The sequence below is a fragment of the Trachypithecus francoisi genome, unplaced genomic scaffold (assembly GCF_009764315.1).
Source record: "Trachypithecus francoisi isolate TF-2019V2 unplaced genomic scaffold, Tfra_2.0 Contig01579, whole genome shotgun sequence".
NCBI classification, from domain to species: domain Eukaryota; kingdom Metazoa; phylum Chordata; class Mammalia; order Primates; family Cercopithecidae; genus Trachypithecus; species Trachypithecus francoisi.
In genome coordinates, this window is record NW_022681442.1 from 16,487,493 (window position 1) to 16,515,314 (window position 27,822).

Consider the following 27,822-nt stretch of genomic DNA (forward strand, 5'->3'; position numbering starts at 1 on the left):
ATGACCTATATTCCATTTGGGTATATACCCAAGAGAAATGACGGTAGAAATATGTCTACCAAAAGGCAGGTATAAAATATACACAGCACTTTATTCACAAAGCCCCAAACTGGGACAGTATGTGTGTAGTACATTCACACAGTGGCATACTACATAGCAATAAAAAAGTCCAAAATACTCATACATGTACCAACATGGATCTCAAAAATATACTAAGTGGAAGAATTTAGACACAAAAGGACACATAGTGTTTAATTCTATTTATACTAAATTCAAAAACAGGCAAAACCATGCCTTAGTTTTAAAATCATCTCCATAGTGCTGGACGTTAGAACAGCAGTTATCTTTGCAAAAGGAGGACAGGGTAATGGCAGATAGCGCACAAGCGCGGTTTCTAGAAATCTCCTGTTTCTTGACTAAGGGTGACAGCTAGCTGCACAGGTATTTGTTTTGTGAAAACTGATAGAGCTGTACCTTTATTTTTTGTTTCATTTTCTTTACTTGTACAACATTTTATAATGAAAAGTTTAAATACAAACAGCTCTGTAAGAATTTTTATACCCAGCTACACACTAGTCCAATTATAGCATATACCCTATTGCTTTACATCACAATTTGAAACTAAATTCAACTCTTGAGCTTACTCCAGGATAAGTCTCAGCAGCCAAACCATATACAGTCCAAGAGGAGCCAGTACTGTTAGATACAACATTAGCTACATCCATTTGAGAAGACCTTGGTAACATCTGATCTCAGGACTAAGGGGTGGTGGCGTTTAGAATAAAAGATTAGCATGAGATTCCACTTTTTTTTTCTGCCTTTCTTGCCTCATGGGAAGGACAGAAAAAACTACTCCCATTACGGGGACAGTTAGGCCTTCCCAGACGCTTGGTCCACATCTAGCCTGAGAAGCTATGGTCCTAGTGTCCTGAGCTCAGTGGAGAACAGATGAGCACACTGAAGCTGTGTGTCCTCAGAGACACCAGCAATAGTAGCAGACACTTAATACCTAGACGTGGATGAGAAGACAGCAGCAAAAGGCAGGAAGATGCTGTGCCTTTCCCGGCTTAACTGCAATCATCTTTTCTGAGAATGCCTCTGCTGCCTATCTTTTTTTTATTCAAACTCTGTATGTCATATATGTCATTCTGTATGCTATATACTACAACACAAATACACTGAGGACCAAAACAGACATGGTTTCAGCCCCATGGTTTCAGTCATGCAGAAATACACCTGCATGACTATCCGGCAGACATCCTGAAGTCTGGCAGTACACCGGACAATTCTTCATTGTGTTCTACGATCCTCTGTGTTACAGGACATCTGGCATCCCTGGTCTCCACCCATTGAAGGCAGCTGGTGTCACCACCCCACCCAGTCATTGTAACAACTAGAAACACAGTTTTTAATTGACCTGTCAAGAACAACTGATGTTGGATAAAGTAACTCAGTATGCAGTCAATGGCAAATTAATGTTAAGTCATTTTGTCCTATCTAGATAAATACTATTTTTAACTGTTACGTCAGATAGCTGAAAGCTATCTCAGAGGAGTAAGAAAATGAGTCTCTGGCTTAGACTCAAACATCAAAGAATGTAACAAGGCCTTTCCCTTTGTTCTCTATCATAACACTCTATTATTCCTAAATAGCACTTTTCACTATTTACAATTATGCTGTATGTTTGAGTGTTGATCAGGAGTTCAAGACCAGCCTGGCCAACAAAGTGAAACCCCACCTCTACTAAAAATACGAAAAATAGGCAGGCATGGTGGCGCATGCCTTGTAGTCCCAGCTACTCAGGAGGCTGAGGCAGAAGAATTACTTGAATCCGGGAAGCAGAGGTTACAGTGAGCCAAGATCACGTCACTGCACTCCAGCCAAAAGACTTTTAGTGTGCTAGTATCTGTGTGTTTACATATGAATGCACCTACTTTATTATAAATTACTTTTATTTCTTACTTATATTCCATTTACAATATCATACTGATTTTTCTAAATGTATAAGTAAATTCAAGTATCTCTGAATTTTATTTCAGTACAGTAAAGAAGGCATTGTAAGATATTGGTCATAGGTCTCTGTATTAGGTCTCAGAAGGTTGAGAATATTGATCAGAGTTCTCCATTAGACAGTAAGTTCCTTAAGGACACAGGCTAGGTCTTACATTTATCTCTCTTTCCCTTGGTACCTGCTATAGCAGCTTCAACAAATAAAAAAATATTTGTTGATTTACTGTAAGCACACAGAAAAATCACACCAATCAGCAAAATTCTCTGAGTTCTCATTTTCTGGGACTACAAATACTATTCAATAAACTGTAGGAAGCTCTTCTCTTCACAGTCGAAAAAAGTTGTTAGTTTTGCTACGATTTACTGCGTCACTACAATGAGATGATTTAACAAACTGAGCTTTCTTTATTTAAGGTAAGTAAATAAGGTTACAAATTACCTAACACAGCATAGAGCTTTTTAAAATTCTAAAATGCTTAAGAATAGGAAGAAAGGCTATGTTTAAGTATTTTTGTCACCCTGGTCCCCCACTTTCAGCATCCTCAGTGAATTACACCATCACGTAACCAATTTTAAAACCCCAAAACCTAGATCATGGTTGACAACTTCCTCACTATCCCATCCAATCAACTAAAAAGCAAGTCTTGCCAGTTTTACTTCCTAATCATGGGAAATTTTTCTAATAGGAAAACTCTGTCTCTACCACTGGCACCCTGGTCCAACCTACCATCATCTCTGCTTGCACTACTGTAAGAGCCTCATGACTTGTCTATGAGACCTCCAAATTCATTCTCCTCCAGTCAATCCTCATAATCACACTATGAGGTTGCTATCATTATTGTCATTTTGGAGATGAAAAAACTGCAACATAAAGAGACTAAGAAAATTTCAAATTTACGCAGCTAGATAAGGGCAGAGCTAGAAATTAAACCCAGATTTGTTTACTCTAGTGCACCTTATATTTTTCACCACGTGGTACCCCCCAGCCTTAATTATATTACCCCAGGACTACTCTTCTGAATAATAATCATTCTCCTTATTATGGTTTGGTAAATAGAGTCAGAGATAAAGGAAACTTAATTACATAAGTCCTCATGAATACTTCAGTATACTCTGAAAATCTCTGATGTCCTCTTATTGCCCTATGCCTCCTTAATCTCACAAGTCTTCTGGTTGAAGGTTAAAGCTGGTTTTCAATTAAGTGAGGGTCTGCTATTATATGCTAATAATAATAATTCCAAGAATATTTCAACATCTGTTTTTGAAAAAAGTCTTGAAATAAACTAGCAATTTTTCTTTTCATTATGTTGCGTGATTAATTGAGCAAGATACTAAGCTACATATAAATGTTAACAGAATAAATGAAGCTATTATGAACAATAAAAAGGTTGTCCTCACTACTGGGGCAATACGCAATATGTGATAAAGATAATCAACACAAAACTATGAGGGGGCCAAATGCTGGCTTGCCTAGGACTAAGAGATAACAGTAAACAAACAAACAAAAACCCAGAAAGTCCACAAATTGGTGACATAATCATGCAGGTGAACTGACTTAGAAAACTGCAATTGCTGCATTATAAACAGCATAAGTACTGTGAAAGCTGCTAGGAGACCATTTCATTTATCTATCCTTCCTTAGGGTAGTGAAAGAAGGGATAGTAGGAAACTTAAGGTGGGCCCCAGTGAGTTCTGCTTTACTTTCAGAGAAATAGCTCACCCTCTGTCCTCTTTTTACATAGTCCAAAAGCACAAAAACATGATGAGTACATGAGTTTTAAAGTACTAAGCCTGGTACATTTATTTCAACAGCTGACAGGTAATTTTTTTTTTTTAATGGCAAGACAGATAAAATCTAACAGAGTATCTCCGCTTTGTTGCTCATTTACTAGGGAAAACAACGTAAATCCTAGCCATAAGTGCTTTTGCAAGCAAGGAGGTTATTTGGAAGAATAATTCTGAACACTTAGATCTGTTTTAAAATTCTACCTTCACAGAAACTTTCCGTAAATGTTAGAAAACAGGCCTACATTAGATGAGCTTCATACCGTAAGGTTTTTCTTCTGTTACCTTCCCCGTAGAATCTAGTGTATCAGTAGCTTTTCCCAGTTCTCCAATGGCAATATATCTCTAGAGGAAGGGAAACAAGAGAGAAAATGGGCCATGAGGCAAAGAAATACTGTTATGCATGTCTTGAAGTTTATACAGAATTTTACTAATACTACCAACCTGATACAAAATAAAGGCTAAATGGTTTTGCTTTTAATATGTGGAAAGCAATTGTGTAAACTGAAGAGCATTCACAAACGTCTCACACTAGCCAATATGAGAAAGAAAAACCTGATTGTATTGATAATTATGGCTTAATAATTATGACCATCATTATTGTAAACAAATTTCTCAAACCACCTTTATACTAAGAAGTTTGTTTAAGGAAAATTTTCAAGTCTATCCATGAGTAGAGAGAATGGTACAATAGCCCTGACCCCATGGCCATGTGAAGTTTCAAGAATCTTCCCACACATATAATTAAAATTAACTTTAAATAAACCAACTTAGTACTTCTTACATGAAATACTAAGACAATTCTTAGTAACTAGGTCATGCATTTAAACAAAAGCTAGATCTGTAGAAAAAGAGCAAAACCAGTATAGTCACAGAGTTAGTGACTTAACTATTACATGTGGGTTTTTTGTTTGTTTTTTTTGCGATGAAGTTTTTGCTTGTTGCCCAGGCTGGAGTGCAGTGGCCCCTGGGTTTAAGCGATTCTCCAGCCTCACCCTGTGGAGTAGCTGGGATTACAGGCACCCGCCACCACACCTGGCTAATTTTTTGTATTTTTAGTAGAGATGGGGTTTCACCATGTTGGTCAGGCTGGTCTTGAACTTCTGACCTCAGGTGATCCACCCGTCTTGGCCTCCCAAAGCCAAAGTGCTAGGATTACAGGCATGAGCCACTACGCCCGGCCATGTATTTTCTTAATAAAGATAAATTACTACTTAAGATCTCAGGAACAAGAATCATTTCTAAGAACCGATCTTTATTCACAAGTGAAGAATTAGATCATTCTTAGTTACATGAGGACTGTCTTATTTCTCATCTTAGGACACACTTGTAGTACATATTCTTTGCACTACTCTCTTTTGGTCAAACGCAAATTTTATTTGGGGCATCACATGAAGCAGTGAAAAAAGTGCAAGAACTCTATTTCCCACTGAAAATAATCTGTATTTATGTGAGCAATTTTATAAAAGAAAGTTCAAAGTACTTTGCAGAAATACAAGCTTATTAATGACAAATTTATTAGGCTAGTGAAGGGACCCAACACAAAAACGAGAAAAATATTAAAACTTCAAGACTTCATAAATATGCAGACATTTTATAACAGCTTAAGGGTCTTTGATGAAATCACCTTAATATTATATAGCTCAGATTTTTAAAAAAATAAATATAATACAGAAGGGAATATTTCAACACATTTGAATTAATTTTTTTAAAGTTTCATAGGTATTGACAAAAATTAGTTTTTTGTAACTAAACACAGTTTCATCACCTGAGACACCCATTCCTGCTTCTGTATTTTGGGACAATCAACCTTGATTAAGCATACCACAGGGAGAAGTACGAGAGAAGTACAACAATGGTAAAAGCACAGGCCCAGGGTCAACTGGCTGGGTTTGAATTCTGACTCTACCACAATTTGTAGATCAAGCTAGTCTTTCCTGCTGGAGCTTAATTTCCTTATCTTAAAATGTGGAAAATAATAATGCCTCATGAGAAGAAGCAAAGAGTTTAGAGCAACAATATCTAGCCCTGGTAAATAACAGATAATAATATCATCACCATTTTTATTTTCTAAGAAAGAAACTATTGAATGATTCACAGTAACACTGGCTAGAGTTGACTCATCTGGTTACAGTGAGCTCCCATAAGGAAAGCAAAGCATCAAAATGTTTGTTTTTTTTTTTTTTTTTTGCCTTTAGAGTCTGTTTAGTTGCATAAGAAAACCACAGTGCAATCTTGCAGACTGAGCCTTGAAAGTATCTGCACTATCCCGCTCTGTAACAAGATTCAACTAGGGACCTTACCATGTTTCCCAAGTATGCAATGCCCATTCTAGTCTCTGGACTCTTGGTGTTTTGTGCACCTGGGGCACATATGCCACTTCCCTACCTTGAAATCCCTTTCTTCTCTAAGGATCAAACCTTATTCAGCTTTCAGAGGCACCCCTTAATCCATCCCAACTTCCAATTACCCATCTCCACAGCATGACTAAGAGTAGGTGCTCGATACAAATTCCGTACAAAGAAAGAAGGAAGGCCCATATCAAATCCACAAATTCAATCATGTTTCTTAAGGACTATGAATGTCCAAAGTATTCTTCTAAGTGCTAGGGAAGGACACACAGATACATAAGATAGAGTCTTCTCCCTCTAAGAGGTTATGGTGTAACGGGAAAACTTCAATAAAGACAACTACTGCAGAGGGGACTGGGTATAATGGCAACAACAGACATTTCTGGTTTATCTCACTGAGCTCTCATATCACACGGCTTAGCACATGACGACCTATAGAGATGTTCACTGTTTTCCAAGTATATTTTATTGATCCTTCCTTTCTTGAAGTATGAACTCCTAGCTAGAGTTTCCCACTGCTGTTCTATTGTGTTTTTTACTAGATAGAAACACAGTAGCAGCTTAATAAAAAGTTGCTGACAGAATGATACACATGCTAGAGAAGTGCCTATGTGTGCAATTCTTCACATTTCACCATAGTTTTGAATATCTAGATTTTATCTGCTAAGTCTCAACCCATTCCAGGGTCTGCAATTATATTGTATGTAGCTACGTGTTGGATTCTTTTTAGGGGAGACAATATCTAAATCAACATTCTTAAATCAAATCAAAATGTTCTCAAACATTTTGGTTTCAGCGCCCCTATACACACTTAAAACTTATTGAGAAACTCTGTCATACATTTTTTTTTTAAATGTATCTGCCTAGATTTATTATGTTAGAAATTAAAGCTGAAAATGTTTAAAACTTCCATTAGCCATCACAGCAATGATGCCATGGCACACCTAGTAACCTCTGAAAAACTCTGTCATGTATTTGTGGGATTGCAAGTTAAAAAGGCAAAACTATGAAAATACTTTCAATTTCAACAGGCACCCTGAAAGAGCCTCAGGAGTCCTTAGACCACACCCTGTGAACCGATGACTGAAATCATAGCTGTTTCCTAGCTTTCCCTTGTCCTCGCATCTAGTAATAATTATCCTTCAATTTTATTCAATTATCCACAAACCACTTAGAAAAATTCACCCACACAGTTAAGCCTCCAGCTGAAACAAAGTCTCCCGACCAAAAAGATACTGGGATAGAAGAAAAAAGACATGGAGACGTATACATTCAACCCTAACATTTTATCTTATGGAGTCTAAAATACTTACTTTCACTGGCTTAAATTCTACATAGCGTCTGTGCTTTAGAGCTGTTAATTCTCCAAGACGTGTATCTGGGAATTGTGAGTTCTACTACTGTATTCATTACAATGTAATTCCACTGCACCAAAGACAGGTCCTGAAGAACATTCCATTGACCTGTGTACTCTCTGGGACTCATAGTTTCTCACTGGTATTATTCTACTCTCTACTTTACTCATCTTCAAGCTCCCTGAACCCCACAGCAGATATGAACTAGACATCTCTAGCAGCAAATCAGCTTCTGTACTGTTTAGGAGAAAGAAAAATGTTTCTATTACAGAAAGTATACACAATCATTTCCTTGGATCTCAACTGAGGTGTGATTTTGAAACCTTGTGATTTAAAACTTCACCAACAAAAGAGGGATATTACTGAGGATGAGAAAGAACACTTTTTTAAAAACCTATCAAACCAAAAACATGTGGCTTTGAATGTCTTCATTAAGAAGGAACAGTTCTTTTTTATAGCTCATAAGTATAAGCCCTTTAAAATTTTCAATACAATATTTCTGAAATATATGAATATTAATAAGAGTATACAGAAAAGGTACAAACTGGACTAGCCTCTGGAGAAAACTGATTAGAAATTCTGAAATCTTCAAGAGTTGGCTAAGTTTCATAGGAGCATTATTCAAGTCACACTATAGAGTTCTCATAACTGGTTAACCTAAAAATGTTACTGTGTTCTTGGGGAAAGTTACTATCCTTTGACCACACCAAGAAGGGGAAACTTCATTCACTCCAATGACAACACTTGTTTAATTACTGGAGGCGGATACAAAGTTGCCTTCTGAGGAAATGCTGGCTTTGCCTGCAGGTGCCACTATGGTTTACCTGCACAGAGATATGGAGGTACCTTTATATCTGGACATACTAGTTAGACTCTTTGGGTTTTCATAACCTTTCCGTCTGGTTTCTAAAGCATTTATAAAGTAACCAACTTTGATCAATAATATAGAAAACTAATAAAGACAGCACTCCAAAACCTCATCAAAGTCTGTTCCTTCAAAGTACAACATCTGGTATCCAGCTTTTGCTGAACGACTGGCTCAAAGAAAGTATAATTTAGGGATGATAGGAGAGGGACTACTGTCCTTCTCTAGGTAAGCTACATTTTATACTTAGATCAACTTAGGCCAAAGGAACACATCAGACTAACCTCTCAGAATAATTTTACCTAAACTGTATTTTATGTAGCTCCATTTCTACATCTGTTGTAAAACTATTTTTGAAAATCGCCATCTGTCATTTAATATCCCTTATTGTCAGAAACTTCTTTCTGAGTTTAATGTCCAAGGAAAGTCTGTCTCTCCCTTAAAGAACTGGCATGCTTTCTCTTTCTGATGAGTGCACTATTTTTCCTACGTCACCAGTAATCACAAAAAGCAATGAAAAAAAAAAATGAAGTTAACTGTATTCAAGAGTTCCAACAGAACTTGCCTGAGTAAAATTAATTTCAGGAGTCTACAGAACATGTAGCTAGAGAGCTCCAATAGGCCTGGACCTCAAGAGAGAGATTGGGGGATAGGTAAAATACTTGGGAATAGTAATAACAGTCTTTAATGAGCAATTTCTGTATACAAGGCACTGTATAAAAGCTTACATGCTTTTCTTACACATTATACACATAATACTAAATGATCAGGCAGAGGAAAAAAAAGACTTGAGAAATATGATCACTGGCAGAACAAAGCTCACTCCAAGGCAGGAGAGGAAGACAATGAGGAACACAGGGCAGTGGCTCTTTTCTTAACTCTTACCCTGATCTGAATGGGAAGAAACGCAAGAAATGATTTGGGTGGTCTGATGAGTGCCTGGTCTTCATAGATGGAAGCAAAATAATATGATGGCCCAAAGATTTTATTTAAAAGGCCAGAATTTCACCTATTAAGTGACAGTAGTTGCATGAAGTGGCACCATGTTGAAGAAGATTCTAAGGGTGTTTCTTGATTCAGCAAGAAGAAATATTAGGCCATGTTCAATTAGCATATCTCCAATTAGGACTGGCTAGGGAGAGAAGGCTGTACTGTAAATACGGCCGTAACAAGAACACTGAATATTTGCCATCCTAGAACTAAATATTTCTACTCTTGATGTAACTCCATCCTACACATACCAGAAGTCTAATTTTACTAGTTGCACTGTGATGCAAATAAAAATTCATCTGTCAAAACAGGAAGTGAAGAAAAAGTAGACATTAGATCTGGGCCAAGTTAGGGGCTGCAGCCACCTTTTTTTTTAATGAAATAGAAGGAAAAGTATCAAGAATACATCATACATAGGGTCAGAGTTGGATAAAGTTTGGATGTCTGTCCCCTCCAAATCTCATGTTGAAATGTAATCCCCAGTGTTGGAGGTGGGGCATGGTGGGAACTGTCTGGGTTATGATAGCGGATCCTGCAGGAATGTCTTGATGCCCTCCCTGCAGCAATGAGTTAATGCGTGATCTGGCTGTTTAAAAGAGCGTAGCACCTCCGCCTCTCTCTCTCTCACTCCCTCTCTCACCATGTGACATGGCCACAAGTGTAAGCTTCCTGAGGCCCTCGCCAGAAGCAGATACCAGCACCATGTCTCTTGTACAGACTTCAGAACCATGAGCCAAATAAACCTCTTTTCTTTATAAATTACCCAGCCTCGACTGTTCCTTTACAGCAACACAAACAGACTAACACAAAGTTGTTTCATGAAATTTTTCCTTTTCATAAATGTATGTATCTATAGGGTCACTACATAAAATATGTCTCTTACTATGGGTCTTAGTCAAAAAAATTTTGAAAGTCACAAGGTAGGATGATCTCTAAGATTCCTTCCAGCGCTTTTAAAAAAAGAAAAAAAATTTATTAACAGTTTTTAACTACTTTTTATTAAAAAATAGTCTTCATCATTAAACTCTTAATGATTTAGTTCTTTTAACATGAAGAGGATAAGAAATATAAATAGCTAACAAGACAATGATGCCTATTTTTGAAATACGAAATACCTAAGAACTAGGTTTCTGTAACAAGATGCGCCTGTGGTATTCTACTTATGTTACAGTCATCTGAGGATCAGTGATTTCACTGTATGACATTCAGGTGTTGTAGCTGAACAGCAAATTGGCTGTTATAAAATTTATTCCTGAGTCAGTGATGTACTTACATTTTCAGTCATAGTATTTCTGAAAATATGCCTGAAATTTACAAGTAAAATCTTTCAGTAATATATAGTGCGCCTGTGTTTGTGGTTTGGGGAAGGAGGGGTGAACAATGAATATCTCAATGAACTCAACATATTTTACTTTGGGAAAAAAACCCAAATAAATTCCTTAATGTAAACATAACCTTTTTATTATTAACATTAAAGTGCCTTGTTTATTGTATAGATTTTAGAAAATATCAAATAATGTGGAAAAAAAATCATCCACAATCCCATATTAAAATAAACATTGTTCATCTTTGGGAGTACACAAACAAATATTAAACAACTGGCAAAAACCAGTATCAGAAACAGATTCTAAACTCTGTGTGTCAGTATTTACGCACAATATACATATTAATGAGAAACTGTCAAACGCCTTCATTCTAACGCAATGTTTACACTGTAATTTTTCAACACCAATATTTTGAAGATTACAAAGCAAGCCACACTTCATTTATCAGAGGTACTAAGATTCCTTCCAAGTGAATGGTACACAGATTTTTATGCCAGTTGATAACCAAAATGAGATATCACATGCAGGATGTTCTCCAGGGCTTTTTAAAATCTATCAATCAATCAATCTATGTATCTATGTATCTATCTACCTACCTACCTACCTACCTATCTTACTTATTATTTATTGAGATGGAGTCGTCTCACTCTGTCACCCACGCTGGCATGCGGTGGCACGATCTTGGCTCACTGCAACCTCCGCCTCCTGGGTTCAAGTGATTCTCCTGCCTCAGCCTAAAGAGTAGCTGGTATTAAAGCTGTGCAGCACCACGCCTGGATAATTTTTTTGGGTATTTTTAGTAGAGATGGGTTTCACCATGTTGGCCAGGCTGGTCTCAAACTCCTGACCTCAAGTGATCTGCCCACCTAGGCCTTTCAAAGTGTTAGTATTACAGGCATGAGACACCATGCTCGGCCAGGGCTTTTATTTTAATACTTAAACCACTACTATGTCAAGTGTTTTCCACAGGCCAGTATCTACAATAAGTTCAGAAAACGAGATTGCGTAGAAACTTATTTAGCAATTTTACATTGCCGTAATATTTTAATTATATTTTACAAAAGTCATCAATCAGTCCACAATGAACTGAAAATTGTTTTAAATGGTCTTTGACTACAGATTCTTTTAAAGAAACAAAAGTCATTTTATCAATAATTTATATTACATTTAGAGCAACAGTTTTAAAACAAAGTTTATTCCAGGAACATAATGAAATTTTTTGCTACCTCTTGGCATACTAATCTTCTTTGCATATGCATTTTCATTGGCCCTTAGTCCCAGCACTTATAACCAGCACCTAATTACTCATATGGATACAGCCATTATCTCTTTGAGAGGTGGAAGAGACCCCTTCTACCAGCAGTTCACAGCTTTCCAGCCTCTCCTGCTTCCAAATAACCCCTTCTCTCTTCTATCAAGTGCCTGGAAGAGTGCTTTTGGATCTATTCAAGGTTACTCTCATAGATGAACATACTTTATCATCTTAAAGAGGCCCTACTCTTTTCTTTAATAAACATTTTATAACCATTGAACAAAGCATAATTTTGCTAAAAGGGCGTAGGTTTACAAAATGGTATTGTTTCTGTAAAAATTCCAAAGTTTAAAAGTCTGCCACTAGCGTTTATGATCTCTAAGTCCCAATCATCTAAGAAATGATATTTTAAAAGTCCAAATATAATTTTATTAAATGATGAGCACTGTAGCATTGTTTCTTTAAGTCTAATTGGTTTTCAATTAAGAATTTCCAATTTTCGGTCTCGATATTTTCAATCTCAGATACGTTTATAGACATAATTAATACTCAGGAATGATACCCATTCATGCAGTTTACTCAGTTTATTTTTCTATTTGATGAAAATCCAATACATGTAAGTCATTAAGAACATTAAAGAAAAACAGAACTATTTCAGTATTCTTACCTTGGACCCTGACAACATACTGGTCAACATTTTTGTTCCACTTCCAATTCCAACAACTACAAATCAAAGAAAGAAATATTATGACACTCTGTTCTGAAAACTAGGTTTTTAAAATAGCTATATATTTTGGTCATAATTTCCCGGCTTAGGTAATGTGAAGTGGGAAAGAGCATATATTTAGCAAAATTTCAGGGCTCCTATTACTCCAAACAGTTGAACTTGTCATGCAAATAAGAAACTATAAGAAGGGATGAGAAGACCTTTCTCCCCATTCTCAAAGCATTAAACTCAGTACAAACCTCAACCCAGCCCATTAGATAATGAAGCCTTAGAACAATCTCAAAGGACACACTGGAATTTTATATGGGCACCAGTGAAAAACACATGGCACAATTCACCATGTTCAAGTGGGTATGATAAAGTCTTTTGACAGAATTCATTATTAAACAAAGCAAAAGCCATTATCATAGTTAATGAACCATTTAAAGATGATTAGCACCCAGCAGTATATACAATCAAGAAAAGAGAAACATAACAACTCAGTCTAACACAAAGAAGAATACAAGGTAAAATGAAGGCTGAAGAATGTATTTTAACAGAGACCAAATATCAAGTACAATGGCCTACCTTTCTCTTAAATTTCAAACATTATTCATACAACAACACATTTCACTCGGTGAGGGTGAGAGGATTTAGTCACTTCTCTTTTTGTAAGAAGCCACATTTTTGTAAGAAGTGAAATATCTGTCATCAACAGATATAACTGTGCATAAGAACACAATACAACCACCACAATTCAGAATTATAAGAGCAAACAAGGAGTACTGATTGGCAAACTGGAAAAAATATCTTCAATATATACGGCAAATATCATTCAGTGAGTTTACCATGTATCAGATTCTACTCTAAATGCTCTCCTTTCATTATGCCATTTAATCCTTATAACAACTTTAAAAGGCCAGGCATGGTGGCTCACACCTGTAATCCTAGCACTTTGGCAGGTTGAGGAGGGCAGATCACCTGAAGTCAGGAGTTTGAAACCAGCCTGACGAACATGGAGAAAGCCCATCTCTACTAAAAATACAAAATTAGCCGGGTATGGTGGTGCATGCCTGTAATCCCAAATACTCGGGAGGCTAAGGCAGGAGAATTGCTTGAACCCAGGAGGCAGAGGTTGCGGTGAGCCAAGATCGTACCACTGTACTCCACTGCACTCCAGCCTGGGCGACAAGAACAAAACTTCATCTAAAAAAAAAAAAAACTTTAAAAGATAGTATAATTGCCCCCGTTGACAGAGGAGATAGATGAAGAAACAGGAATAAGAGACTAAGAACTTTGTCCAGCATCTCACAACCAGTACCTGGTAGAGGTAAAATTCAAACCAAATGGTCTAAGAGCTGAACCCCTTCCTTTCCATTCCCTCTGCCACCTTAACTCACCTAGGCTTTCTTTTCACTGCCAACAGCCTACATCACCGCAAACCTGACAGTTCTACATCCTATCCCTTCCTCTTCCAATTCATACCACTTCTTAACCATTTCTGAAACCCTATTTTTCACATTACAAAGCCCCCCAAACAATCCTTAGTAGGGTCCCAGTGCCTACAGTACCAACTCCTTATTAAAGTATTCAAAGTCAATCCTTTGAAGCCCAGCTCAAGCCCCAACTCATTCATAAAGTCTATTCCAACCCCCTCGAAACTTCTATGACAGTCATCTGTATTGATCCTTCTAAGTCATATAGTTCAAGGTCTAAGATCAAAACAGTCTGCCCTCAGTAATCCTCTGAAGAGCATAATACACTTCAAATGACAGAACTTGTAGATACTGCTGTTGATGAGGCAAACAGGAAAGATTCAATGCAATTTGATTCCAATCAAATAAATCCCCAAACAATATTTTTTTGAATAACTACTATGAACATAATCCCAAGAGGAATACTTCCAATGGAAAAGCAAAGAAACTTGTGACACATTTCCTAACTTCAAAACAGCTTATAATCTCGTCAGGAAAATAAAAAACAGAAAAATACAGTGCTCAAGAAATGTTGCCTAATGAGTGAAAAATGCTAAATAACAATATGATAGTATATGATTAAGTGTCAAAATGAACAGAGAGAGAACAGTTGCCATAGCAAGGCAAAGGTGGGAGCATTCTAAACGACTAAAGAGGCCAGAGAATGCTTCATTCAAGCATTTCAGAGTTTGTATTAAGCCTTTGAAGGATGTATAGGAAACACAACAGAGAGAAGAGAAGCATGTTCTAAAAAAGAAAATAATTGCACAAACTCTCAGACACAAGCATGAGAACAGTGGGTTTATCAACTGAACACAGGGTATCTTAGAAGCAGGCTGACATGTTTGACTTTAACATGGTTGAAATCCTGACCTCACGATGGTTTCTGAGCTAGTTTAGTGACCCAGAAGGATAAAATTTAAAAGAAGGCATCTTAGAGTTACCCAGCTTAATCCTCTCATTTTATACCTAAGAATAACCAAGTGCCACTGAAGTGAGGTGATTAGTGAAAGCAGAATGTTAGGAAGACTAATATGGTGGTGGCATATAGAAAAATTATCTGGAGTTGGGACCCAGCCAACCAGCAGCTTTTCATTCACAGGTTAGTTTCCCGGACAGAATTTTTACTTAGCATTTTTTGCCTTTAATCATTCAAAATTGTATTCAATACTTATTGTGTAGGTACAGAAATAAATAAGACCTGGCTTCAGCTGTGATTTAACAATCTAATAGAGAGACAGATATTAACAAAAACCAGGAGAACAAAATGGAATTTTACATTAGTAGTATAGAAGAGCAAGCAGGCAGGCTTCAAAGGTAGGAAATGGCATTTCAGCTGAACCTGGAAAGGCCAGTAGGACTTCTACAACCAAAGGTGCTGAGAGAGACGAGCAGCTTATAAAAGAAAAACATGAGCAAAGGCACCACGTTTGAAAAGGTGTGGAGAATTTAGAGAGTGGATGAATGACAGGGTTTTCCATGCACTGTTGCACAATCACTACTCTCCTACTCTATCTCCCAAGTGTTCTGTGCTCACTCAAATGTCTTCTCTGTTAAAAAACAAAAACAAAAACAACTATATCCAAACTTATCCAATGTCCTAGTATCCTATTCTCAAATCAAAAAGAATTTGTTTATGATGAGAGTCTCTCTAGGACAGGCATGGACTACATACATGTATTTCCAGCTTTCTATAGGATCATCTTACAAGGCCCGTGTCTTTCCAATTGTAGGAATCTATTTTAAGAATCTGAAACACCTGGCTGATACAGATGTGTGGGTAAAAAATAAAAACTAAAAACAAAACAAACACAAAGCTCTATCTAGAAAGACATCTCTCACAAAATCAGTTCTGATAAAACTCTGGTAATAACCTCAGTGAACTCAAATAGGGAAATGATTAACAAATTGTATTTTAGCCATATGATGGAACATTTCATAGCCGTTAAAAATAAAGTTTACAAAGAGCTTATCAACATGAACAATGTTTATGTTACAATGTTAAGTTTAAAAAATGGATATATAAGTACACACAGTGAAGTAGAGCTCAACTTTAAAAATCTGCATAGACAAAAAGCTACAAGGAAGTATGGCAAAAATGTTAACTGACTATTGATGAAAGGTGGAAAATGGATAATTTTTATTTATTTATTTTATTTTCAACTTTCCTGTATTTTCTAAATTTTCCCACTGTTTCTATAACCTCTAAAGTTAAAAAAAAATTTTTGAAATGGTATATAGAAATTTTATTTACATTTTAAGTGATTTATGATAAACAAGTGTATTCCTTTCCTATTGCTACTGTAACAAATTATCAACCTGGCTTAAAACAATACAAAGTTTTTATCATACAGTTGCGGAGGTCAGAAGCCTGAAACGGGTTTAACTAGGCTTAAAATCAAAGGGTTGGCTTGGCTGTGTTCTTCTCTGGAGGTGCTAGGGGAGAATCCTTCACTAGAGCCTCCCTAGAGGACCCATGTTTTTGTTTGTTTGCCTCCTCCAGTTTTTAGAGGCTGCCCCATTCTTTGGCTTGTGATCCCCTTCACGCTTCAAAGCCAGCAACCCACATTACTCCAACCTCTGCCTCCACTGCCACATCTCCTCTGACTCTCTCTCTCTTCTGCCTCCTCTTCCACTTTTAAAGAATATTATGATTACATTGGGTCCACTTGGAAATTTCAGGATAATCTATCTTAAAGTCAGCTGATTAGCAACATCAATTACATCTACAACCCTAATGCTCCTTGTGATGTAACCTAATATATTCACAGGTTATGGAAATTAGGACACGGACACCTTTAGAGGGCCATTATTTTGCCTACCATGTTTTTTTTTGAGACAGAGTCTCACTCTGTCACCCAGACTGGAGTGCAGCGGCGCAATCTCAGCTCACTGCAAGCTCCGCCTCCCGGGTTCACGCCATTCTCCTGCCTCAGTCTCCCGAGTAGCTGGGACTACAGGCGCCCGCCACCTCATCCGGCTAATTTTTTGTATTTTTAGTAGAGACAGGGTTTCACCATGTTAACCAGGATGGTCTCGATCTCCTGACCTCGTGATCCACCCGCCTCGGCCTCCCAAAGTGCTGGGATTACAGGCATGAGCCACTGCGCCCAGCCTGCCTACCATGTATTTTTGAGAAACTTGTGAACCCTCTAGCAATCATGCTATAGAATTATAAACCTGAATTTCAGGTTATAATCTTAAATTGTCAGCTAAATTCTTAACTGCACCATTAATATTGCAAAAAAAAAAAAATGTTGAAAGTAAAAATGTATTTTTTTTGCACAGGTCCAGTTTTAGTTTGTTTTCTTTTGTTTGTTGTTTTCAAAAAAGACCTTTTGTCCGGGCATGGTGTCTCACCATGCACTTTGGGAGGCCAAGGTGGGCAGATCACTTGAGATCAGGAGTTCAAGAACACCCTGGTCAACACAGTGAAACCCTGACTCTACTAAAGATACAAAAATCAGCCGGGCGTAGTGGCAGTCACCTGTAATCCCAGCTAGTCAGGGAGTGGGAGTTGAATTTGGGAGGCAGAGGTTGCAGTGAGCCAAGATCACACCACTGCACTCAAGCCTGGACGACAGAACAAGATTCCATCTCAAAAAAATAAATAAATAAAAATAAAAAAGACCTGTATACAACACTTCACAGGAAAAAGTATACATCTATATACTATAGGTATTTTGTAAGATATTTTTGAAAACCTTTTGACTCAATTTTGGTAGACATTATCCTCTTTTAAGAGATGAAGAAACATTCAGTGAAGTTATGGGATTTTCTTAGGATGTATATAAGTTAGTAATTAAAGCAGCCAGTAGCCAGTGTACAAATCGAAGTATGATTAGAGTCCAGTGTTCATTTTACCACACAATCAAAAATCGTCTTCTCATAAGTTTCCAGAACTGCTAACCTGGACAACAAACATCCCTTACTCTGTGACTAAACACCAACAATTTTTTAAACTTTCTCTCTCCTTGGAAATCACATGCATTAGAAGAAAAATTAATACATCTGACATATGAACATATTATATAATCATAAAAGTCCCTGTGTGATCAAATATAAATTAAGCCTCCAACCAGAAAACTGTTTCCAATACAGTTTCTTCCACACATACAAATCTCAGCCCCTTCATAATACTAAAATGGAAGCTTCAACAAGATCCCTTAGGCCAAGGGTGTCCAATATTTTGGCTTCCCTGGGCCACAATGAAAGAAGAATTGTCTTGGGCCACACACATAACACACTAACAATAGCCGATGAGTTTTAAAAAAAAAATCACAAAAAAACTCATGATATTTTAAGAAAGTTTACAAATTTGTGTTGGGCTGCATTCAAAGCCTCCCTAGGCCACATGCAGCCCACAGGCCAAAGGTTGGACAAGCTAGCCTTAGGTTCAGGGTAAAAAATAAACTTTCATTCACTGCCTTGAATATGACTATTTTTGCATGCCAATGAAGAACCGCCACTAGAAATTAATAGAATTGATCTATTCATAAACAAGCAACAGATCTTATCCTCTCTTTTCTTGTATTTGTGGTGCTATGCCTGGAAAACAGTAAAGCAGAAGGGTTAGGAACATAGGCTTCAACTCAGAAGCCAACTCTAATCAACTGCTACAGGCTACTGAAGTGCTAAGCTGATAAGAATCATGAAGCCCCAATTTCTGCCAAGAGCACAGGGCATGAGGAACAAAAGCAGGAGCGCCAGGTATCTGCCATCCACAATAGGGCAGATGCTTTAGAACTGAGCAGATCTGGCTCAAATCCTGACTTGGTCACTCACTAATTCTATGACAATGAACATGTTACTTTATCTCTCAGGGTCTTCCTTTCTTCTTCTGTAAAATGAGGATGGTAATAACCTCTCTTACAGGTTACGATGAGAATTAAACTATAGAACTTATGAATGCCCAAAACTGAAGACCTTATATACAGTAAGTGCTCAATAAATGCTTATTAGCTGGGGTTTTTGTTTTGTTATGCTTGTTTTTTTGGAGTGCAGTGGTGCAATCACAGATCACTGCAGCCTCAACTTCCCAGGTTCCAGTGATACTCCCACCTCAGCCTCCCAAGTAGCTGGGACTATAGGTATGTGTCACCACACCCAGTTAATTTTTAAATTTTTTATAGAGATGGGGTTTCACTATATTGCCTAAGCTGGTCTCGGACTCTTGGGCTCAAGCAATCCAACTACCTCGGCCTCCCAAATTTCTAGGATTATAGGCATGAGTCACTGTGCCCAGCCTGATTTTTTCTATTTTGTTTGTTTATTTATTCATTTATTTACTGAGACGGAGTTTCGTTCTTGTTGCCCAGGCTGGAGTGCAATGGTGGGATCTCAGATCACTGCAACCTCCAGCTCCTGGGTTCAAGTGATTCTCCTGCCTCAGCCTCCCAAGTAGCTGGCATTACAGGCACATGCCACCACACCCGGCTACATTCTGTATTTTCAGTAGAGACAGGGTCTCACCATGTTGGTCAGGTTGGTCTTGAACTGATTTTTTCTATTTTAACCTCAAGTAAAAATATTATCGCCAACATAAATCTGTAATTTTAGAAAATACAAAAATCATATAGTTTATAATGTTCTTGAAGCATACCATTTTCTTCACCAATTTTATCCTCATTTACTTTGGATAGCTTAGATCAAGGTTTGCTGTTGTTCCTTTGTACCTAATTTTTGCTGTAAATGAAACTGAATAAAATATAAAATACAAGAGCATGTAAAAAGATGAGTATTGTTCCATAAAAGTTTGTTTCTCGTATGTGAGGAAGGGGGCACTGAGAGGGATCCCAATGTATGCAGGTAGTTCTGTGACTAAGGATGCAGTTACAGAGTAAAATATACCCTAGCCTGTGTATAACACACTTGCACTTCAGAATCTCCACCAGGTGCAAAAAAAAAAAAAAAACAGATGGAATAAAAAAGGATAAAATATTTTTATTCCCTTTGATCAATTCTACTAATTTTCCTTCACAAGCAATAAAATAGTCAACTAATACATCTCTAGCAGAAAATGACTTCCTCTCAAGCTTTCCCTTCTCAAGAGAGTTGATTTCAGAGATTAGATTAGAGATAGGCAGACAAACAGAGCCTTCTACCTTGTCAGGAATCCCCAAGACCAGCACACATTCAAAGACTGCTATATAGCTCAGATTTTTACAGTGATGTAGTAAGAATACACAGCTGGACGATAAGAGATAAAGACACAGAGAAATCTGGGCATAAGCTTCCTTATCCTCTCTCCCTCCTGTGAGGGGATGCTCGAGCGTGCTGCTTTCTCCAACAAAAAAAGCGGTAACACATGTGCAATGTTTTGCTCAGGGAAGCTCATTAGAAACTCAGTGCCCAAAGCTGTGTTTTGTTTTGTTTTGAGACAGAGTCTCCATCTGTCACCCAGGCTGAAGTGCAGTGGTGTGATCTCAGCTCACTGCAACCTCCACCTCCCAGGTTCAAGCGATTCTCCTGCCTCAGCCTACCAAGTAGCTGGGATTACAGGCACATGCCACCACACTCGACTAATTTTTGTATTTTTAGTAGAGACAGGGTTTCACCATGTCAGTCAGGCTGGTCTCGAATTCCTGACCTCGTGATTTGCCTGCCTCAGCCTCCCAAAGTGCTGCGATTACAGGCGTGAGCCACCATGCCTGACCCCAGTGCCCACAGCTTTTACTGGGGACTTGAGGGGATGATCACTCAGGCACCCTCTGCCTTAGCAGTGGAGCAAAATTCCAGATTCCTAGAAGGAAAGCTGGTGTTCTCAGAAACATGTGAGGCACAGCCAACCAGCCTTATCAGACAGAGAAGGGTGGGAACACTCCTAAAATCCAAGTTTCCAGATACCAGCCAAGGGCAAGCTGTGCAAGCAGACCTTTCTAAAGATAGTAATTTCAGGCCTGCTATGTTAACTCTTTTCTGCACAGAGAGAAACCTTTTTTCAAAGTCCCATCCACACATAAAAGTAGCTATTTCTAACAGCCTTATAGGCCTTGTACGATTTAAAGGCTTCTTTAAAAGACGGCACTATATATATCCATTAGATATGAAACATTCCAAAGTGGAGTGAAAAATACAAGGCTTTAGTCAATCTATCTGTTCTCAACCAGTGTTTCTTTCTGATATTAAGTGACAGTGGACACTTAATTTCCTTTCATATCTCTTACCCAGAACTCCTCGGGCTGCACTGTCTAGAGTCCCTCCATGCCCAATTTTCAAAGTCTGCTTTTTCCTCTTGGTCCATTCTGGAGAAGGCATTCCAGCTTCTACGAGAGTAATGGGGATGAAAAAAAGGTGATTACCACGACAAATTAAGTAGGATTTCCATAAACTTGGCAGGAAGAGGGAATGGCATTTTCAAAACAAACAAAAAGTATTATACAAACTTTACATGTTAAGAGACTATGACCTCATTACCAGTAAAGAAAAGATTTTAAAAGGTATATTCCCTAAATTATAAAGAAAGAGTATTCCAAAATTAGCTATCAAGACACTAGAATTCATTCTCTAAGAGAAAAATGGCATTGTTAAAAGGTGGGTAAATATCCAAACTAACCTGCAAAAATCTAGTAAATTCTTGGTAGTGGTGGGCTCTTAGAGAATCATAAAAAGAAGTTAATTTTTATATACAAAGATACTTTTAAAAGTCTCAATTTCCAATTCCAAATCTCTTCCATGGTCTTTGCTGGTATCTCCAGCACCTAACACTGGGAGTACATCTCATGCAGGGCTATTTCTAAATACACCAAATTCCCAAACTCCCTGTATTCGCTGTCTCCCTCTCCTAACTAAAATTTTCAATTCATTAAAGAAATGAATCTCAACAAAACGTTATGTGGAAAGCAGCTAAGATTAAGTTGCACCTTAACTTCCTAAGCATTTAGATCTTTAAAAAGAGGATGCCAGCCTGGCTTATCTCATATTCCTGTTGTAAATATAAAGTGAGCCAGGCATAGTGGTTCATGTCTGTAATCCTAGCACTTTGGGAGGCCGAGATGGATGGATCACTTGAACCCAGAAGTTTGAGACCAGCCTGGGCAACACAGGGAAACCCTGTCTCTACCCAAAATAAAATACAAAAATTAGCTGGGCATGGTGGCGTGCACCTATAGTCTTAGCTACTGGGGAGGCTTAGGGGAGAGGACTGTTTGAGCTCAGGAGGCAGAGGTTGCAGTAAGCCAAGGCTGTGCCACTGTATTCCAGTCTGGGCAACATAGTGAGATCCTGTCCTGTTTAAATAAATAAATAAATAAAAACAAGACAAAATAATGTTACATGAAAGTACTTTGGGGAGACAGGGCCAGTGCTTCCTTCTGGGTAAATGTAAATTGTTTTGATGATGGTATATAACATATTGAGAGAGTACTGGCTATTAGACATCAAGTGAGAAAGAAGAGAAAAGCAGGAACTGCTATATTGATCTATACCTGCCCCCAAGCCCATTAAACCTTTCTTATCAACACTGATGCAGAGTAGAAAGAAAATAAAGAAAACGAAATGAGTGGACAGACAAGGCAGGAAGGAAATCAAAGCAACAATGGAAATGCAGAAGCCAGATTAAATGGACAAAAGGATATGCTGGATGGCTTGGCCTCCCAACAAAATTATCACTCTACTGAGTCAGAACCATGGTCTCTGGAACACCCTGGCATCATTCTCTAATTATGACATCACCGTACTTAGAAGGGTATGGCTCTCTGCTTTGACATAAACTTCAAAGGCCAGACCTCGGTTTCAAACCCTTGACCTGTCACTTGCAACCCATTATGGATCTCTCACCCATAAATTAACAGAAACCTTTTGGGGAACTCTTTGTATTTTCAACTTGATACCCCTTGGAGTAAGAAGGCCCCATAAATATACTATCTTCCCTTTGTGCCCAAATATACCTCCTTTTAACTTGCAGACATACGGCCTCTACTATATAAAGTGGGGAATTTGGTTCACCCCACTGAACTAAGTATTTGTGGATTTTTATTAAAGTATTTTCTAGCTATAAAATTCTGGTACACTTAGGGCTTTGAAGGATCCCAACAGACAAAGATTAGGGATTGTAGTATAACAGGAATCAACACAAAGAAAGACAAGGAATGGTATTAGAGGACACAACCACTGACTGTGGTTGTCAAACACAGCTAGCATTAGAATGTAGGTATCTTTAATACCTTCCCAAGGCCGAGCACGGTGGCTCACGCCTGTAATCCTAGCACTTTTGGAGGCTGAAGCGAGTGGATCACCTAAGGTCGTGAGTTCAAGACCAGCCTAACATGGAGAAACACCATCTCTACTAAAAATACAAAATTAGCCAGAGTTGATGGTGCATGTCTGTAGTCTCAGCTACTTGGGAGGCTGAGGCAGGAGAATCACTTGAACCCGGGAGGTGGAGGTTGCAGTGAGCCGAGATCACGCCATTGCACTCCAGCCTGGCCAACAAGAGCGAAACTCCGTCTCAAATACTTCCCAAGTAATTCTGACAGCCAGTTATACTGACATCTGAAAAGCCATAGCCTAACATAAACACAGAATAGGCCAATCACAAGCAATATAGAAATCAAGGATAATGAGAATGTCTCTAGCTAAAGATTCTAGCCTAGCAACAGCCTTGAAACAATCATTTTAACCAAGATTCAACAAGAAAATTCAGTTCTTAGAGAGATTAGCCAGAAGGCCAGAATATGGCTTTGTCAGAAACTTGTCTGAAAGAATCACTACCTTAAGGATAACAAAAAAAGAAACCCAGAGTTTAGCTAACAAATCAGGAAAGCAGCAGTTCTATGCAGGAAAACTAAACAACTGTGATGACACCACAATACATATCCTTGATGCAATTCCTCACTTTGATGTCCTCTGAATGAGTCATCCTTTCAGGCAACAGAGCAAAACTTTAATAAAAGAATGAGTAGTCGTGATACTGGAATGAAACATCTGCAGGAGCATGCCTATTTGCCTGTAAACATTTAAATCTGTACTGTCAGTTATAATTCCCATGAGAATAATTTGTTTTTGCATTTTTTTTTAAGTGTACAGTTTTCCACGGGACACTAAACAATGTAAGGAAGTCTCTGTACTGGTTTAATGGCGAGAGAGAATACGGCCAAACTCTGGAGGGCCTTGAATAACCTAGCTAACTAGTTTTACCACCACAGGGTGCAGAAATCACTAGGCTGTCAGCTCAGTTAAGGTAAGAGACAGTATCTTTTATCTTCAAGTCTCTATACGCTAGCACAGACCTGGTTTAGTGTATATGTCCAATGAACTTAAGGATCCTGGATGCTTTATGTGTGAAATCATCCGAGCTGATTAACGGGGTGATTCTTTAGGCTTTTCTAGTATTTTCCCAGTATACGTGAATAAACGAATCAATAAAAAGAACACTCTCAGCTTAGTGACCAAGTTATCTTTAGTGTTTCTCAAACATGGCCCATAAACCACTTACACTGGAATCACCTGGAGCAACTATTTAGAACTGCAGTTTCCTAAAAATACCCCGAACCATCCGAATCACAATCTCGGACAGGGCAGGGATTAGGAATCTGTATTTGTACAAGAGACTCTTAAGTAATTGTTAGGCCCACTAAAACATGAAAACGACTTTATTAAGTCTTGGTTAACGAAGTATTTCTGCATTTCCAATACATTTTGAGGAATGCAACTTTGGGGGTAAGTGCCAGTACTTCCTTTTGGGGTTCATCCACATGAACCCAACAAAAGCCTCCTGAGGGATCAGATTACAGAAAATAGGTCTGCACGCCCAAGGGCAGCGTTTTATTGTGTAAGTATGGGGTTTTTTTCTCCCACTGAGAACTACAACTGCCAAGTAGGCTACAAGAGTTCGTGCCAGGGCAAGTCCAAGCCCGAGATGCCCGAGATTTCTGTCCAGAGCTAATTCAATAGTCATTCTCCCTTTCCCTTCCTTTTGTCTCTTGAATCACGAGCGTCGCAAAAAGCCTAATGTGCTTCCCCTCTCGTAGCGACCGCCTCAGCCTGGTCCCCACCCGGGCTGCAGTACCTGCCAGCAGCTTCTCCTTCAACCGATTCAGCAGCTCGGCTGAAGTGGGCCCTTTGGGCTTGTGCACGGCGAACACGCCGCTCAGGGACAGCAGCTTGGTAGCCAAAGCGGCCTTGGAGACCCTGGCTTCGGATCCGGTCCTGGCCGCGGCTGCAACCACTGAGGCTGCAGCCCTTGCTGGCGGGGTCGCAGCCATTGCTGCGACCGTTCCTGCAGTTTCAAGGACAGGGCATGTGTCTGTTTTCAAAGACGACGAAGACATAACCGCCGCCTCAGAAGCGGCCATACTTTTGTAGTCCAAACCAGTTTCATGGTGGAGGCGCACGCTGATGATGCAACAAGAGTGTGCCTGACAGGACCCTCTTCCTCATACCGCGAAGCTGCGCAGAACGGAGAGGTCACAAGGGCTTGTGGGAATTGTAGTCCATGACCTTCCCATACAGACCAAGAGCTTGCTGTGCCCTGTGTTTTAAATGGAAAGTTTTAAATGTTGAGTTTTCCTGGGGCTTGTGAAGATCCATGGCTTCCTGGGCTCACTGCTTCATTGACTGTATTGTGCTCTTGCATTCAGGTTCAGAATTAGAAGACATCCAAATGTGATCTCTATTGGAGCAAGGAACTTAAGTACCACGTTCACTGAGACATCCCAGATGCCTCACACGTTGTAGGCACTTAAATAAATATTTGAAAACGTATAAATAAGTATGAATTATTCAAATTCCCCGAAGAAACCAAGCCAATGGTAAATCACTTGGGCTTATTTTGATGCTCTTCATGCACTCCTGTTCACCGCCCTCCAAGCCCCCACTGCCTCCACTACAATTTTTAATAATTCCGATTTTGAATACCAGCTTTTCTGTAGGTTGCATTCCTTAGTACACATTGCTTAGATATCAAAAGGCATTCTTGCAATTCGTAAACTTTAAACTACTTTCCATTTGAGACCTTCTCCCTAAAAGTTATTCACTCCCCAACAAGACTGAGGAATATTGTTTTGATCCCAGCACAAGGCAGAGTGGAGAAAAATTACTTTTGCACCAGATACATTAAATGCTATCATAAGTATTGTGAGACAGATAAAGTTTGTCCTCATTGTTTTTTAGGTTTCTTTACAGCCACTCTTTCTCCTCATCATACTCTTGGACTTTAACATCTGATATTTTAATGATGCCCCTTAGCTGCTCACAATCACCAGTTATGGGATCCCATTTGAACTTGCACCCATTCGTGCAACAAACACATGGCAGAACAATTTATTAAAAGGAAAAAAAATATTTGAGGGAGTTTTTTCAGGGCGGAAAGCTGTAACTCCTAGAAGTCACCCACCTACTCTTGTGGTCTATTATAAAAGCCTAAGCTAACTGAAAAGATTGGCATATCACAAGATTAGTGGACACCTGGCCCTGCTTCAAGATGTTCATTTTTCCAGGAAGATGTTGTGACTTCAGAAGGGATGACTGCACCCCAAGGAGCATGGTGTCCTTTAGCCTCAGGAAAGAGTTCTCTGTTCTTGTGGCATGGAAGCAGAGAGCCAGGGACTTGCAGGGAAGGTTGCAAGGCTTGACCAATGACGACCTGGAGATTAGAGGCCTTTTCCCAATTGTCCGGACATCAGCAAGCCTCCCTATTTCTGTTGTGGCTATGGGGGTGAAGGATGCAGAGGGATGCAGAGGGAGAGCAGAACTAGGGGTGACAAATGATGCTTATATTAGAATTTTCCATCAGCCCAGTGTAGGACCAGAGTTAATTTGATTTAAACAAAATGAAGAAATTGATATTTCTTGCACGTTTGATTTCTGGGATGCTAGGACACAACTAAATTAATTCTACTCTGCTATCATATGGGCATTCTTGGGATCAGAAGCACCAAGTTTTGTTTTTCTAAGGTAACCAACATCTCCCACATTGGGCAGGCCTTGAATTCACAGGTTTTCTTGCTCCAATACAAGTATGAGTTTGGGCATTTTGGTTAGAAGCAACAGAAAACTGATTCATACCAGCTTGGGGGGCACAGGGGAGATGATTTATCAGAAATACACTGGTACACTATTCAGAACCTAGAAAGTTCTCTGTCTCTGGCTGCACATCCTTCTTTTATGCTACTCATTTGTGTCTTTTTTTTTTTGGAGACAGAGTTTCACTCTTGTTGCCCAGGCTGGAGTGCAGTGGCGCAATCTAAGCTCACCACAACCTCCGCCTCCCGGGTTCGAGGGATTCTCCTGCCTCAGCCTCCTGAGTAGCTGGGATTACAGGCATGTGGCACCACGCCCAGCTAATTTTGCATTTTTAGTAGAGACGGGGTTTCTCCATGTTGGTCAATCTGGTCATGAACTCCTGACCTCAGGTAGTCCGCCTGCCTCAGCCTCCCAAAGTGCTGGGATTACTGGCACGAGCCGTCGTGCCAGGTCCACTTGTGTCTTTATTCCTCTTTCCTTCTTCTAACAGGCCTTTTATTCTAACTCTTCATTCCACATCCTTGTTTTAAACCATCCTATTTTGATCCAATTCCAAAAATCGTCTGGATGAAGTCACTCCTGACCACCTGTAGAACATAATACCTCATTCTTTCTGTCCCTCTACCATGACACTTTCCTAGCTAACTTTCTGGCTGTATTTTTTTCCCATGGCACATCTCACCTGACATACCATGAATATGATTTGGATGTTGGTTCCCTCCAAATCTCATGTTGAAATGTGATT

At 38.9% G+C, this 27,822-nt stretch overlaps 1 protein-coding gene across 1 annotated transcript in view; it reads right to left on the reverse strand.

Moving 5' to 3' along the window:
- Positions 1 to 25,462, reverse strand: part of TRUB1 (TruB pseudouridine synthase family member 1) — a 39,138-nt gene extending 13,676 nt beyond the window's left edge. Inside the window, exons 1-4 of the mRNA XM_033181761.1 lie at positions 25,123 to 25,462; positions 21,281 to 21,379; positions 12,601 to 12,656; positions 4,059 to 4,140 (exon numbers count right to left, since the gene is read on the reverse strand). Of these exons, the coding sequence (XP_033037652.1) occupies positions 4,059 to 4,140; positions 12,601 to 12,656; positions 21,281 to 21,379; positions 25,123 to 25,408 (523 nt within the window). The 5' untranslated portion in view covers positions 25,409 to 25,462. The remainder of the gene's footprint in view (positions 1 to 4,058; positions 4,141 to 12,600; positions 12,657 to 21,280; positions 21,380 to 25,122) is intronic.
- Positions 25,463 to 27,822: the final 2,360 nt, after the last annotated feature.